Source organism: Eleutherodactylus coqui, chromosome 7 (assembly GCF_035609145.1).
Source record: "Eleutherodactylus coqui strain aEleCoq1 chromosome 7, aEleCoq1.hap1, whole genome shotgun sequence".
Classification (NCBI taxonomy): Eukaryota; Metazoa; Chordata; class Amphibia; order Anura; family Eleutherodactylidae; genus Eleutherodactylus; species Eleutherodactylus coqui.
Window position 1 is genome coordinate 118,816,123 of NC_089843.1, and position 17,095 is coordinate 118,833,217.

The following is a 17,095-nucleotide window of genomic DNA, read 5'->3' on the forward strand; positions in this document are numbered from 1 at the left end:
CCTAGAGAAGCTCTTATTATGGACAGCCCAGGAAGCGCTGACCATAGTGTAGCAGCCTGGGTTGGTATTGCAGGTGCATCTGCCATTGAATTCAATAGAAGTTCTGCCTGCAATTCCAACCAAGGGCGCTGTGCTATGGTTGGCACTTCCTGGGCTGTGCATAGTGAGAGCCTCTGAGAATCAGCTGATCGGCAAGGATCCCGAACGGCGGACCCCTGCCGATCAACTATTGAGGACCTGTCCTAATCTAGGTCTTACCTGGGCAGTGGAAGCTCTACTTCTGCATGGTCACTGCTGCGGTTCCACTTGTCTGGATGGGTTTGACCTGTATTCAGCTCCTCATCACTGTGGCCCAGGGCGCTGTCATAGCTTCTATTCCTTGGAATGTGTCCCTCCAGTCTGCCTCCTGTCTTTCCGAATGGATCCCCACAGGGGATACTTTGAGAGTATATCTGGTGAGAGTGTACTTGAGTGTGCTCATGAGCTGTCAAGTTATTCTTGCAAGTTCTTCCCTGGCTGCGATTATCTATACTAGAAACAAAACATTTCTCGGATAATAGTGACTGACAGGGAACAGATTCCACTGTATTAGTTTCAATGCTGTTACCCTCCACAAAATACTCATCAAATAAACTTGACCCTCCCTCACAGGAGGGGATGCGGGAAAGAATTTTCCTCCTTCTTTGAGCAGCAAGTGAGTAATGTTTGGGCACACTTGACTGTTTCAACTTGCCATGCAGTGACTTTACAGTCTCTACTTCCTTCCTGCAGGTCTCCAGATCGGAGTCAGATGACGGGGAGCAGCCCATTCTGAAGGTTACTTGGCCTGGAGAAGAATCATCCTTCTGGTCTGCACGAAGCACTTCCTTTGCCCAGTCGGACAGTTGCACGGGAGAGCTAGCTTTCTTGTCACATTTGACAGCAGAATAAGATGGTAGAGCATCAGGAGTACACATCTCTTCAATGTTACGAGCAGGCGTTCTTGTGACCGAAACCAAAGTCTCTAATTTGGCTTCCTTAACAGATTTTATAGTTTCTTTACAAGAACCTCTGCTAGCCAAGATAGCTCCATGTCTAGTAGAAGATGCACCAGTTCTCTGCACTAATGGAAAGCTTGTATTTTCTAACATGTCAGAGGGCTGAGGTCCATTACCATCTTGAGGTGATCCAACTCCCGAATTACGAGGCAATGTAGGAGGCAGCAGGGCAGATTCATTGTTCAGGGTTATGATTACATATTCCGAGTCTTCCACCTCACCCTTCTCAAGTGAAGTTGTGACATTACTGCCCTGTACTATCTGCTCTCCCTTCTTTAAGACTCTGCTGTGCACCAGATGGTTCTCCTGAAGTTCAGAGCAACGGATGAAGTAGGTAAGGATGTACAAAATGCGCTGGACCAAGTCTTTACGTTTGCCTACAACAACCGTTCGAGTCATTCTGACAGGGGATCCTATAGCACCATATAGATCACCTGAGGAGATAAAGAAAAGGGTTCATATGAAAGTCTTAACTAAGCAGCACTCCTAGACTTTTGCACCATTTACAGTATCCTAGCATAGAAGTTAAGCTCTGTTCACCTCTGTATTCCTTTGCTAACAAAAGACACAACACTAATAGATCAGTCATTCCATACAGATACATCACATTGACTTTTAAAAGGGCTCCACAGATAAAAATATAGAATTTGTAATGCAGGTATCCAGTTACTACTCTGACTATATTTTTAGGCACAGTTTAAAAGTTCCATAACAGTAATGATTCTTTATACATGTAATTGTTGTACAGACAATGAAAAGATTTAGCACTGGTGGTCTTTATGGGGTTTGCTTATATCCTCCTGAACTGCACCTTGTTAATGCCTTGATTAATACAATCATATGATACCATTTGATTTAGTATCTAAAGACTACTAGCTTCAAAAGGTGTGTGCGAGACAGCCTACAATAAACGTTACACTGAACAATTAAGAGGAGCCAAAAAGTCTTTGCGCAGGTCTGATCAGTTCCTTAACTGGCTTATACATTTGTGACCTACAAATCAGACCAACCTGGCACCTGCAGACAGCAATTTAGACTAATATAGACAAAATCTATAAACCCAGCCTAAAATCTGGCTATGGAGACATTGTTCTACTGGCAGTGATCTTTTTGGACACACATATTGCCATGCCTGTACATCTAAAATTTTATTCCAGCGCATTTTAGATTAAGAATCATAAAACGTCAGGGACAGTCGGACTGCCCCATAAACCCCGTACTGCTTAATCACTGGTCAATGAAGGTTATCAGCAGATGCATAACTATCGGGGATGCAGTTGCACCCAGGCCCAGGAGCATTAGGGTGCCCATAAGTCCTCTCTTCTCCAGATAGGGAGCCCAGTACTATGAATAAAGCCCTAAAGTTGGGGGGGCCCTATTACAAAGTTTGCATCGGGGCCCAGAAGCTTCAAGTTACACCTCTGGTTATCAGTCATCTGTATGACATGTAGTGAGGCAAAAGGCATCAATATTAGGGAATGTTGGAGATAAATGATCACAGATTCTGTTTAAAATAGACTATAATAATATGTATAAAATACTTTTAAAAGCAGTTAAGAATCTTCATTGTCGGGGGCCAAACACGACACAAAGTAATGCCATATAATCACCGAGAGCACTCAAGGGTGTTCTAGAGATTTTACAACCGCTGTCAAGGATAAGACGTTTATCCCCATGTTGACAGATGTACTGCAGCCTCACGTGTGCATTCAGTCACCTGCTAGTCTCAGGGTGGCTTTACACAAGACAACTATGGGCCAAAATAATTGCTCAAATTAGCAATTTTCTGCGATCGTTGTCCTGTGTAAATAGGGGATCCAAAAGGGTACAGAGCGAGAAATAGCACAGTAGTCACTAGTTGCTTCGTGTCAGCTCAATGAAACAAAGCAACCAGTGAGTAACTTCTCACTCGGTCTAAACAGGCAGTCATTCATCTTTGAAAATTAATAAAAAAAAAAAAAAAAAGTTTATAAAACGATGGGCTGCATTTTCCTATATAAAACATTTATAGGGGTTATCCCATGGGAAATATTGTTTAAAGTAGTGATGTATGTGTCAAACCAACCTTATTAGTCACAGCTAGAGATGAGCAAGTATACTCGCTAAGGCACATTACTCGAGCGATTAGTGCCTTAGCCGAGTATCTCCCCGCTCGTCTCTAAAGATTCGGAGGCCGGCGGGGGAGAGCGGGGAGGAACGGAGGGGAGATCTCTCCTCCTCACCTGTCACCCGCGCCGGCCCCTGAATCTTTAGAGATGAGCGGGGAGATACTCGGCTAAGGCACTAATCGCTCGAGTAATGTGCCTTAGCGAGTATACTCGCTCATCTCTAGTCACAGGTTAAATGGGTTTTCTAGAATTATACATTGACCGTGTCAGCGTGTGATTGGCAGGGGATCGCCATCCTGGGACAGACAGGATAAGCAGACCAACGAGTTAGGATTCACCAAGTTGCTGTATCCTTCATTGTAAAGGTTCTGTGATTTAACCCTTTCCAATCCACTGTCTGACGTCTAAAGACATTATGATTTAAGGCTGTACAGCTCCGATAATGGTAGACATCCGTCGGGGTTCTCTTACTGTATATTGCCAGCCTTTCTGTCAGAGCCTATCCATCGTGTCACCTCATGCAGTACTGGTGTTAGCCAGAAGATAGCGCCGTTGTATAAAGGCGGAAAAAGAGTAAGCCCCTTAGGAAAAGCAGGATACAAATTGGATTGGAAAGGGTTAAGTCATATGGTGACTGGTAGAGGAAGATTACGGATTCTCTAACTTAACTTAAGGTTTTCTCATCATTGGATTCCTTTTTAATAGGAATTACAAGACTGCAGTTCTCCTTTTAAACATAACAATATTCTGACCATTTAGTGGAATCCTTTTGCTAGCTCATGAGTATCTCACATACAGATTCACTTTACTTGATTAATATTAATGTCTCCTTTATTTGTTCTCTTGCATTGCCAGCTTATTACTCAAAGTAAGCAGCAAGTAGTAAAACGTACCCATTCCTCAGGCCACAAGTCAAACTTAAGGCCCACAGGTCGAATTCGATCCGCCACCTCATTTTATGTGGCTGGCCGGCCATGCAGGTACGCAACAGGCATTCCACTCACCTAGCCTGCAGCTCACCGGCAATGCAGAGTCTGACTGCTGACCTCTACCCGGCGTACAGGATAATACACGCAGACAATAGGGAAGAGGTCAGCAGTCGCAGATTCTGCAACAGCTGCTGCCACGGCCACAGCTGTAGGCTCAGCAACTGAAATGCCTGTGGGGATGTCGCCTGGCCAGAGGCTAATATGGGGACTCCATTACTCCTGGGGCCGCCATAAGGGTTACTATTACTATACAGTCTTACAATCAGCCCTTACAAATTACAATCAGCCCTTTGAAGGCAACAATAAGGCTGATCTGGTCTTCTCTGGTAGGTTTTACGTTTCATATTAATAGAATCAGATGCGTTCTAAACTACTGCAAAAGTTGATCCTATGTATCAATGACCATAACCAGAAAAGGCAGGGCCCTACATAAGCCTTAAATGGGTTCCTCGCTCTCGCCCAACCACGTGGATGCAGCATTCACTATTGAGTGTAGCATCAAAGGGGCTAATCTGTGGAGATTATAGTTTATTTTATAGGACATTAAGATACGGTAAAAATGGCAACTTTATTCAGCAGGTCACTGTGATTACAACAGTACCTAATTTATGGACTTTTTTTGTCATTTATTACTTCAAGAAAAAAAAAATGTTTATCACTATATTTTGAGGCCCAAGATTTTTTGCCATAAAAAGTACCCATGTACCTCCTGGGCCCATGCTTGGTTTATGCTGAATGAGTTCGTTTTTGTATTATTACATATGACCACTTCTTCACTTATATTTTTTTCTTTTAAAAATGGGTTAGCCAAAAATGCAATTCTGGTGCAATTGTTTTAAATTTGGGGTGTTCACTATGTGGGAAAAACAATGATCGTTCAAACCAATTATATATTTTTTTACAATTTGGATTATTTTTCCTGGGATAAGGTTTTTCGAACTTTAAACATTACTATTCTTTTGTTTTACTAGGGACTTTGAACATGTGATTGTTTAATTGCATGTACAATATAATGCATGGTTGTTATGCCTAGATATTAAAGGACTAATGTTAGAATAGCGCCACCTACTGTTTCTATTGAAAATGTTCTGTTCCCCACAGTAAATTTTCAAAGGTGAAATGAAAAACGTTTGCTACCGTGTTAGCCAGTAGAGCAAAGTGTGATTGTTCTCAGTAAGAGAAACAAAGTAATCTTGTAGATAGGATACCTTTTAATGGCTAACAAAAATACATGATGCTACAGCAAGCTTTCAGGTCTCCTATTGATCCTTCATCAGGCTATAATTGTAGACCCGAAAGCTTGCTGTAACATCATGTATTTTTGTTTGCCATTAAAAAAGTATCATATCTACAAGATTACTTGGTTTCACTTACTGAGAACAATCACACTTTGTTCAAAGGTGGTCACACATACTCAGTCTTGCTTCTCTACAGTAACGCTGGCTCACTCTTCAGCAGCTCTGATATCAGAGAAGGCGCTGCAACTTCAGAAGTATCTGCTCACCACACCAGAGATCCCTCTACATACCCAGGAGAGCAGAGAGAAGGAAGACTAAATGGGCGGAACAATTACTGATATGGACAAAAGAATAGAGACAGCAGGTGGCGCTATTCTAACATCAGTCCTGAAATATCTGGGGAGAGAAACCTTTTTAATAAGTGTAAATGCAGACAAGGTTTATAATTATGGACTGGGTAACTGGAGACAGTTCACTTGGCTACAAAAGTTAACTTAGTTGAGAGGTGTGATGGTTCGTCAGACATTGGGGAGATATATGAAACTGTCCAAAACAAAAACGGTCTTTGTTGCCTATAGCAACCAATCACAGCACAGTTTTAATTCCTCAGTGCTCTTGAAAAATAAAAGCTGTGCTGTGATTTGTTGCTATGAGTAACAAAGCTTTTTTTTTTTTTGCATAGTAAAACAATACAAGAAGAGGTTATTGAGGAATATTTGGGTTTCCTAGCAAGAGAATCAACTTGTACTACCCGGATGAATTACAGATATTACACTTAGGACATAAAAGCTTAGAATATACAACCGACAGAACTCACCAAGCTGAGCCCACAGGGGATTATATGGATGGGACTTGGCCAGCAGACTGACTGACTGGGAAGTGTGCTTTTCACAAAAAGATTTGATTGGTGGGTGGTCATTTGGCATCACCGTTGGAACCCATGCCAGGTGGTAAGTCAGAACAGCAGTGATTAAAGCTGCAAAGAACCTGCAAAACACACAGCAAGTACAGAGGTTTACAAAAATACACAGAAAAAAGTCTATATTATACAAGAAAAAAATAAAACGCTATAAGTTTATTTAGTGTCATTAATGTTGTGTATTTAAAGAGATAAGACAGAGAAAAACAGATCACTATTTAAAAGGCAAAAATACATTTCACATTCTGCATATAAAGAAGGTCATAGATTGATTTTCAGACAGCACACATCAGAAAGGACCTTGTCAGAAGGTTACACACTGGGGATTTGGATTAGACTGAGACGATCACTACTGTGAGGACACTTTAAACTTACTGGTTCTTGTTAAGCTGCTCAATGAGACAGGTGAACTCTTTGAGGAAATGCTGGCAGAGCTGACTCTTCTCCATAGTGCTGGACATCATGGTAAGCCACACTGGCTCAGCAATGCGGGGAGCGCAGTACAGATTCCAGATGGTTTCCCTGTAACATATGAAATACTACCCTGTTCTCATTGTACAGCCATAACAGAATACAAAAATGCTATGGATATTAGTGTTCCACTTTACATAAAGCTCATCATTGTGTAATGAACTACTCCGACAAATGTTCAAAGTTTTGTTTTTATTTTCAACAGATTACTATTAAAATATCTGCTGGTTACCAGTGAATGAGAACATTCTAGTTACACCTACAGCCTGCAAACTATGTTCACATCCAAAAGGTTCCACAGTGCAGTGTTCCTTAACCCTTTGCAATTCAATTTTGGATTCAGGGTTTCCTAGGTGGGGGCTTTCTCTTTCTGCCATTATACAATGGCGCCACCTACTGGCTAGAGTCAGCACATGTGGTATTGGACATGCTGGAGAGGCCCCCGACAATAGAGCAGCCAATAGTCTACAGTAAGAATACCCTGACGGACGTCTTCCGACATCAGAGCTGTACAGCCCTCAAATCACAATGTCTTTAGACGTCAGACAGTGGATTGGAAAAGGTTAAAACATGTTCCTCATTCGTTGACTTGAAGCAGAGATCCTGAAACCATAAATAATCTTTATTTCTGGGGTGTAATTAGACTTCTGTTCAGACAATGCTCCATGGAAAAAAGGTATATGCAAGTTAGCTCATGTCAGTCAAATCAGAGACTCCTCTAAAAGGAAGACTGACCCATCTGTTACACTAATGAGGGGCCAACCCCCCCCCCCCACCCTAGTAAAAACAACAACAACAACAAAAAAAAAACTTTGAATAAGCTGTAATAAAATACAGCCAGAAACCGCATTTTTATTTAGGACAGGTAATTACTGTAAATAGAAATCAGTTAATCCAAACCACAGTTACATCTTTAAAAAAGTATAAAATGTTGGGAATGGCAGTTTTTGTAAAATAACTTTAAAAATTTAACAACCTACCTAAACTGCCCCAGAGCCTCCATGACCTGACTGAGGTAAACTTGCACCCGTTGACTTGATTCTGTAATCTTCCGGCAAGAAATCATTGCCTGAAAATGAAAAGCGAATTAGCAAATTCAATTGTATTACAATAATATTACTGGTCTCATTTTCATGGACATATGTGAAATGATGTACTACTGCATGTATGAGCATGAGAAGGGGTTGTATTATAAACAAGCGGACAGAAGATGGCAGCCACGAGCAAGAATGAAGGAATTAGCAGCCAGGTTTACTATTAGATACATGCAGCTTGTAAAGGCCCATTTACACGGGACGACTGTCTGGCAAACGATGCCCGATACTCGTCCCTGTGTGTTTTCGCTCCCGTGCTGTTACACAGGAGAGAGTATCACTGGCTCTCTGACAGAGCAGCCAGCAGGGGGCCGGGACAGCTGGAGATTTCTCTCCTCACTCTCCCCCACCCCTCTCCATTCTCTTAACACAGCGTCCATTCAGTACTAAACGGTTGCTGTTTACAATGAACGATCATCATTCAGCTCACCTTTCATCGTTTAAGCTGCGTAAAATCCTGAACTATGATCACTTAGTGTAAACAACAGCAGTTCAGTACTGAACGTCCGCTATGTTAAGAGAATGGAGAGGAGTGGGAAAGAGAGAGGAGCACCAACTTCACTAAAGAGCAATTTTCTATAAAAAGGAATAGATCTGTACACACAAATAGATTATATCTATCTATCTATCTATCTATCTATCTATCTATCTATCTATCAAGCACCCAGAAGAAGTTGTTGTTTTGCTGCAAAACTCGGCATGCAGATTGATCACTTGCATATCTGTCTGAGATGTGGTTAGATGAATTATCATGTCACCTGAGGCTCCAAAAGTGTTTCACCCATGGCCTATAAAAAGGCTCTCAGAGGCGACTTATGTGTAGTGGACCTTATTTTCCACTTGTGTAGAGCTTTTTGACCACTAGACATGCCTCTTGACTAAGCAAAATCCCTTTGCGTCAGAGTGTGGAGAGATGGGGCATTATTGGAACACAAGAAGCTGGAAGTTCATGATCGACAAGTTGCCCGTCACCCGAGGCCGTTCGCACCAGACTGTTAGGAGGAGTTGGATGAGTGAGGGCACACAAGGCAAGCTGGCACAGGACGCCCTCAACGGACCACCCGTCATGATTGTCTGATCATCCAACAAACATTTGTAGCCCCAACTGTTTTGTTGTCTGCCATTGAGAGACAGTCACAGGAATACCTCCACAACATTGTCACACTTCCGTAGTTGCCCGGTCTCCAGATTTAATCGCCAATGGAACATGTATGGGATCTTCTGGGAAGCCAACTTCTACAGCCTACCAGTTTACACAATCTAGGGGATCTGATATTGTAATCACTTAATTATAATCAACATTACAATCACACATATAAAAAAAGTTGAATTCAATTCTGAGAACTCCTAGGTGCTTGTTTTGGGTTTTTTTTTTACACTGCGTGTATTTCATCTGTAATGGGTAAATAAATGATTCATCATTAGGAATGTTGCTGACTGAACAAAAATATCCATATTGGGGTCATCCAGGGGTTAATTATTTTCAAGTTTTAAGATAGTCCAGTTACCTTTTCTATTGCAGACTTCAGCTTATTCATGTGAGACTCAAACAAAGGGAAATGTGAGAAAAAGAAGTCTTGGAAGTTTCGTTGTGCTGCTTCTTCTTCAGACAAGGAGAAGAGGATACTGATTGCAATCTTCTTTCGACCAATCATTGTTGGGTTGGATGTATAACTTTCATCAGCCATACTAAAGGTCTCTTCTGTGGTCCTGTAAACAGTAGATGAAAGATAGATATACAGATATACAGGGCAGGATCCCATTAAACCAGAAAAAAGCAACTTTCTCCGTGTCCAGAGATGGAGTAGGAAGTATTTGTTGCAATTGGTTCTCTTAGCCTGGGTTCTCACACGCCGGATTCCCGGCGGAAATCTCGCGGTTTGGCCGCAGCGAAAAACCGCAAGATTTCCGCCGGGAAAAGCGCTGCTTCAATACCCATGGCACTTAGCCACAGGTTTTGAAGCGGCCCAGCTGCTCGCTCTTCCGCTGTGGACAGCGCTCCCATAGAGGAGAGCGCGGCCACAGCGGAGGAAGAAAAAGAATCAGCATGCTGCGACTGGCTAATCCGCGGCGGATTTGCCGTCCCATGTGGACGAGATTTCTGAGAAATCTTGTCCACATGGCTGGCTAATCACGGGTTTAGCGGCCGCAGGCGGATTTGCCGCTGTGAAATTCCGGACGGAATTTTCGCGGCAAATCCGCCTCGTGTGAACCCAGCCTTAAAGTAGCAAAAGGAGCTATTTTGTGTGAATTTATTAGGCAATGTGCACCATTACATTGGTGTACAAAAGCTCACATATATTATGGCACATGCTACATGTGCGTAATAAATTGCACTTATTCTTATCACTCATCAGTTTTGAAGAGTGAACAGTGCTTACTGGGAATGGGTTTGCCAATAACTTAGACTCCGTTCTAAGGGTGCATTCACACGGGCATGTGTGTACATAGGTGCGTACCCATATACATGCACAAACACACGTGAATGCAGGTCCGTGCAGCATTGCTTTCGATAGGGCTGAGGCTACTGCCGGCGGCCCCATTGAACGCAATAGGATTCCGGCAACCCCTGCAGTGATTTTTCAGGGAAGGGCTTCAAATCTAAGCCCTTCCCTGGAAAACACCCCTGGTTTGTGTAAAGGCCTCCAGCAGAGTCTTCTTCCTGCACTGCTCTGAATCTCTTTCAGGTGGAGACTTAAAGGGGTTGTCTCGCGAAAGCAAGTGGGGTTAAGCACTTCTGTATGGCCATATTAATGCACTTTGTAATATACATCGTGCATTAAATATGAGCCATACAGAAGTTATTCACTTACCTTCCCTGCGCTGGCGTCCCCGTCTCCATGGCTCCGTCTAACTTCAGCGTCTAATCGCCCGATTAGACGCGCTTGCGCAGAAGGGTCTTCTGCCTTCGGGTCTGTCCGGCAGCAGCGGCGTTCTGGCTCCGCCCCCTTCTACGTGTCATCGCGTAGCTCCGCCCCGCCACGTGTGCCGATTCCAGCCTTCTGTATGGCTCATATTTAATGCACGATGTATATTACAAAGTGCATTAATATGGCCATACAGAAGTGCTTAACCCCACTTGCTTTCGCGAGACAGCCCCTTTAAAATCCCCCAAAATTCAATGAATAGCCAAGTGCTGCCTGTGATTGGCTGAGTGCTGTGACCAAATCACAGGCAGTGCTCAGCTGTTCTTCAATGAATGGCTGAGCACTGCCTGCGATTGGCTGAACGCTTAGCCAATCAGATACAGCCCTTTTCAGCAGCCTGCTGAAAGAGATTCAGAGCAGTGCAGGGAGAAGACGCTGCTGGATGCACCTGAGCCCTGCCTGCTGAGGAGAGAAGAGTATATATTTGTTTATTTTTAACACATTCTATGGATGATTTTCAGGTAAGGGCTTATATTTAAAGCCCTTTCCCGAAAATCCCTGCATGGCTTGCCGGCAGACCATTCCTTTCAATGGGACTGCAGAAGTGCCAGTCTAATTGAAAGCAATGGGAGAACATCGCGATCCTCTGCCACAGCTGTGGCAGGGGATTCTTTACTCCCCGCGGGGAGTCTCCTTGTTACTGAACAGTGTGACAGTGCTGCCACCTATGTACCCACACGCTCGTCTGAAAGCACCCCAAAGCCAGAAAATGTCACAAATTTTAACAATGCCTTCTCATACCAGATTTCATGTTGATTTATTTTTTCTGACTTCAAAACAGACCAAAACTATTTAGCAAATTTATGAAAAGGTGACAACTTAATAAATGATAAATTATTTCAACAAACGCCATTCTTACTAACTCTCCCCCATTGTGTATATCAGAACTCTAAGATACACATTCCTCCCTCCCAAACCAGCAAAAACATAAAAATTGAGTTATGTAAGCTGCCCCTCTAAAAAAAATGAATTCGGAATGTGATGCTGCAGGCTTTAACTTTTCATGTATATGGCTACAAGTGACTTACTGTCACAGTCTAAATTAGAAATACGCAAATAGGAACCAAAAAGTGACAACTAACCATCGTGGCACAAGACCATTCTCTAAACTGGTAGTTTGACTCCTTAGCCAACGCCGTTGATAGCTGCTAGCACAGTTACTTGAGAAGGAGGTACTTGGAGAAGGGAGAGGAGTTATCAGGAGGCTGCTCAGAGATGCTGAAAAGAAACAAGAAAGAAGTAAAAACACACGTATCCGAAGACATGAACAGACATCTGAACGATAAGACCAGATTCACACCACTTCCCCTAGGGGTGTCTGTATTGGGAACATGAAAACAGAATCCCCGCCAAATCAGATCCGTCTTATGATGGAATCAAACAGTGCCAAAAGAGTCCCATTGACTATAATAAGGTCCGGCCCAGATCCTGTTAGGTCTTCCAGCATTTCCCAGACAAAAAAAATATAACAGCACAGATTGCTGTGCAATTTCATCAGGTATTTCATGCTAGATCTGAGCCAGAGCCTCTGACGTAGATATGCATGTAGCCTTTAAGGAGACGATTAGGGTGTGTTCACACCACATTTAGCGTGTACGTAAGGAAAATTCCTGACGTACGCAAGAAATGAGTCCATGTCTGCTGTCGTGGTTATAAAAGGAGCTCCCCAGCACAGAAAGAAGGGGAAATACTATACGGTCGTTGTGCCTGAACCCCTGCGATGCTGAATTATGTGCTGAAGAGGAGAGAAGGGTTTGTTAACAGAACTTCTGGATATGGTATGTGCATGGAATCAGGTGTATACTGACATCTCTGCTATGCAGGGATTCACCCAGCTCCACCCTGCCTGCCCTGTATATACCGGGCTGTAGGACTGGGTGTGCTGGAGCTGAACTTCAATGAGAAGGCTCATCAATAGTTTTTGCCCATAAATCCCCTTTAAAAGTGTTCCTAACTTTTCAGAATAAAGCTGCCATGTGTGTACATGAATACTTGAAAAGTGCTTCAGAATAGATTGGGGCTATAGAAAGAGATTACTATAATAACACTATATCCGACCATTATATGACTTGTATATATCTTTTTTAAACTCACCAGTTATTCCCTCTGCAGGCTCTATTTCTAGTTTTCAGTTCTCTCTGAGCTGCAATGTCTTTTATACACTGCACATTGAGAAAACTGAAGATTCTGTTCTGTCTGTAGCACACAGTCATAATAGCAGCAGGGAGGACATTATACAGCAGTACTGAGCAGTGTGGAAGTTTTTTTTCAGTAGTTGTGAACTATCTACTGTTAGTAGCAGGCACGTTTCTACCTATCTCTTCCTACAGCAGTTTTCTCCCATCCTCTTCATAAACTTCTATGGGCAGCATGTGTCATCACTCCTCCTCTTCCCATTTTTCATTTTGTTATCTGTAATGAGAGATGGGCTGCCCGAACATGGCCGGGTCGGATTCTGCATGCGGTATCCCACAGCAGAATCAGACCCGGTGCTTGGCAGGTGACCCCTGCGTACCCGTCTGCAGTCTTCATATTCTGTGTCAGCCAATGCACATGTGCAGTACAGATTATGTTGAGTCGTCGCTAGACAATGACAAGGATCCCACGACCTTTCTGCAATCAGGGCCATGGGTCAGACAGCTTCCATTGACTACAATGGAAGCAGTCTGCATGGAATCCGGCTCAAAATAGTGAATGCAGTGTCTTTTTTTTACCGTGAGCGGGGAAAAAAAAAAGGAGAAGATGAAGATAAGATTGCAATTGATTTCTGCTCGTGGGCAGGAAAAAACGCTTTTCCATAGCATGCTATGGGCGGTATTTGCTGCAGAATACTGAGGTGGACATCTGCTCCTGATTCTGCAATGCAAATCTGCTTGGGGCAGGTGGCCATAAGCTTCATTTGACAACAGGTAGTGGACAGCTAATTAGAAGAAAGGGAGACCCCTGTTTGCCAGCACTTTAAATGGATTTTTTTTAGCACAAAAACAAAATTTTAAGTAAAGGGATTTATACTTTTGCTACTTATCACATAAGCACAAGTTGCTTGAAAAGTTACTGACCACTAAAAGTTACTCCTATGGCTGTCAAAGTACTTACCTGCAGCACTTGAGTTTCTCTAAGAAGTAAAGTGTTAAGGTATAGTAGAGATCAATAAACAAAAACCCACCTGCCATAACTGAAATGTATTAGGATGCAGAAGAATTAATTTTATACTGAAATTAGATACCTGATCGAGCAATGCCGCTGTCTTTATCTTCATTCTGTCCCCTGCTTGGCATATCCACCGGCGTGCTGTGAGCTACACAATAAAGTACACAATTCACGGTTAGTTGAGCTGAAGCTATGCACTACAGACCCCACAAAAAGTGAAAAGCAGAATTTTTTAATTATTATTAATACTGGCAAGTATTTCAGTCAGCACCCAAATGGGTTAGTACCTTCACCAATCTTCATGCAATTTAAATAAAGAAACCAAATTACATAAGAGTCAATAAAAGATTTTGCATACTTTGTGAGAAAGCATAGTCGACTCATCAGCCCACTTTAGCACTGGTTGCAGTACTGTATTTACTCAAGCATCACCCATAGTGGTAAAGGGCTGCAAATATCTGACACAGGTGTGAGATTTTAGGGGTGACAAAACAAGATATTTTGAACCATATGCACGATGGTCCGAGTCACGTAGACCGCACTTTATCATAATATTTTGTGTCACCATCATCTGTGTCTCAAGGTGGAATAGCAAAGAGCCCGTGAAATACAATAATAGAAAACCAAGCGGATGTGTTTGTGCTTTACAATTTCCAAAAGTGCAGAATCAGTAATCATTTCAGAATTGCAAGGGTTCATGTTACTACCATACCATAACTGGTATGCAGCGGTTCTCAAGGCACGGTATGTACTGGAGTGAGACAGACAGAAGCAAAAGCTAAGCCTGTTCTTCCTAGCATCCTGTAATGTTCTCTTGCTGGTGGCTGGTGCATCGGATCATAAGCGGACATACTTCTAAAGTAAGCACATCAGTTCCTAGGCCAGCCCTCTTACTGTACCTGGACCGCAGTCGCCATTTCTGCAGTCATTGCCTCCTCTGCTGACCACCTGCTACCATTATCACTAGATGGGTTGTAGCAGGTTATAAGCTTTGCCGAAATCTATTTAAGATGAAAAATCTTTTTAGAACACTTCTGGCACCAACTACTCTTTGAGAGTTTGTATGCTGTTGGAAGAGAGTGGAATCATGAAATGGTAGAGTTGGAAGGAACCCCCAGGGTCACCAGAGCTTATGATGGAGTCATTAGGGCTTATGGTGCTGGTAAACAGAAGGGCCTGTATAGTCTTCCTCCTAAAGGTTGGTAACATATATATGTGCAGGGTATGGGGTCTGTAATCTTAAGGGGAATACGCACGCACGCACCCCCCCCCCCCCCCCCCACACCCCCTGCTCATGGTTATCCTTCCATTTCTCTTAAACAGCAGTGGTACATAACCTAGTCGACTACCATTATAGTCCATCCATCTTAAGTGACAAGCTCTGCTTTCAGACACATTAGTTGGAGCACCATAGCAATTTGCTTGACTGAGCACCACTTGTTCATCAGAATGATTCTTGACATCCTTCTCTGACCCCTGGAGGTTTTTCTTCAATCACCCCGTTCTTGGTATATGCTCTACATCATTACATCAGAAAACCATGTGGATTCTCACTGAAGCTGATCCACAGAAGACTCGCTCACTTGATCCTATGCTGCACTTCAGGGCCACATGTCTAATTTCCATCCAGGGTAATTTACAACCATTAGAGATTTTCCACATAATTGGCATTTATCACCTGCCCACAGCCCACCGTACGACCTCCAGTGTGCCATGAGGAGTTTGAATACAGTGGTGGTCACACATGCACGCTGGCACTCTAGTCAGGGTCTACAGGGCTGGCAAAAATAGCCAAGTACTGTACTCTGTCCATCAGCTATATTATCCTATACAGTATATATACACACTAGTTTCTTAACCTTTCCATGCCAACTACACCTAGTGACAAGATGTTCAACCAAGCACCCCCAAGAAAACACTTGTTATAAATGTAAACAAAATAAGGCTCTGTTCACTGTTGTCAGAGGTTTGGAGCCCCGTTCAGAGTCACAAAATTGTACAATATAGGTCAGGCATGCCCCAACCCCTCCTCCCTGATTTATTCACATTGTTCCCGGCCATTGTATAGTCACTGGAAACAGGGAGATCAAGACCCCTGTCCTAGTGATTGGTGGGGGTCCCACTGATCAGACAATCCTAGTGGGAAAATCCCTTTAACATATAGATTAAAAAAAATAACATGAACCTAGTGCAATTCTGAACTGGACCATTGATTAAGTTATACAATCACACAGAGCTTTTGTGTTGCCGTTTACTTATTCTGCACACAAACCTGCAAAGAAAGAGGCACTCCGGATGAACCGGAGCGGGTGTGCTTCAAACATGGCAGGCAGCAGTTTGCTACCATACATCTGTAATACACCTAAAACAGGAAGTCGAAGCAAAAATTGAACAACCAACAACAACAAAAAAAACCAAACAATACAAGAATACAATTCAGACAAGCTTGACACCACATAACAGGAAAATCTATAATGAGGGGGTCTGAAGGAGCGAGCAGATATCACCAGGGGCATCATCAGGAACCAGACCCATGGCACTGAGGTGTATATGATTAAAGTAAGTAATGAAAGTACTACACATATACCTAGATTAGATCCAATCTGACATGAACCTTGTCCAGTGTGGCTTGCACCAAGCTTGACCCCCGACCCGTCATGACTAATGTTCTCCATGCTATCCTGCAAACTTGAACAGAAAAAGCAGAAAGTCAATATAATTATATCATGAGAGGTGCTTTTGGACATCAGACTGTAACGTAGCAAAATAAGATATCTTGGTACTTCCATAACAGAATCTAAAATTCCAATCTAACTCATATGAACTAGAATTAATGCGAAGATAAAGTGACTAAATAGAAGTCACAAATTCATATCATGTGGCCAACAAAAAATAAATAAATAAAAAAAAATCTACCATCATAACATTAGCTTGGAAGACTGGAGAGTCTCTAAAGGGACACAGTGCTTAGACGAACAGCGGAGCTCCTGGCCCGCCTATTGTACAATAGCTGATGTCCTTCTAAAATAGGAGATTTACTTGAAGGAGACCTTGCGATGACAACACAGCTGCAGATAACTGCAATAAACAGCACTCATGCCAACTATCTGGATGCCTGACAAGGTCATCATTTTACAGATGTGCCGTCAGCTAAACTATTTA

At 42.7% G+C, this 17,095-nt stretch overlaps 1 protein-coding gene across 3 annotated transcripts in view; it reads right to left on the minus strand.

Moving 5' to 3' along the window:
* FNIP2 (folliculin interacting protein 2) overlaps positions 1-17,095 on the minus strand; it is a 74,633-nt gene that overhangs the window by 13,337 nt on the left and 44,201 nt on the right. For 2 of the 3 annotated variants that reach the window (XM_066573584.1, XM_066573582.1), the window contains exons 6-14: positions 16,521-16,621; positions 16,206-16,295; positions 14,010-14,081; positions 11,866-12,001; positions 9,365-9,566; positions 7,743-7,831; positions 6,667-6,813; positions 6,190-6,359; positions 259-1,471 (exon numbers count right to left, since the gene is read on the minus strand). In XM_066573584.1, the coding sequence (XP_066429681.1) occupies positions 259-1,471; positions 6,190-6,359; positions 6,667-6,813; positions 7,743-7,831; positions 9,365-9,566; positions 11,866-12,001; positions 14,010-14,081; positions 16,206-16,295; positions 16,521-16,621 (2,220 nt within the window). The remainder of the gene's footprint in view (positions 1-258; positions 1,472-6,189; positions 6,360-6,666; positions 6,814-7,742; positions 7,832-9,364; positions 9,567-11,865; positions 12,002-14,009; positions 14,082-16,205; positions 16,296-16,520; positions 16,622-17,095) is intronic. The other variant, XM_066573583.1, reaches the window with a different exon arrangement.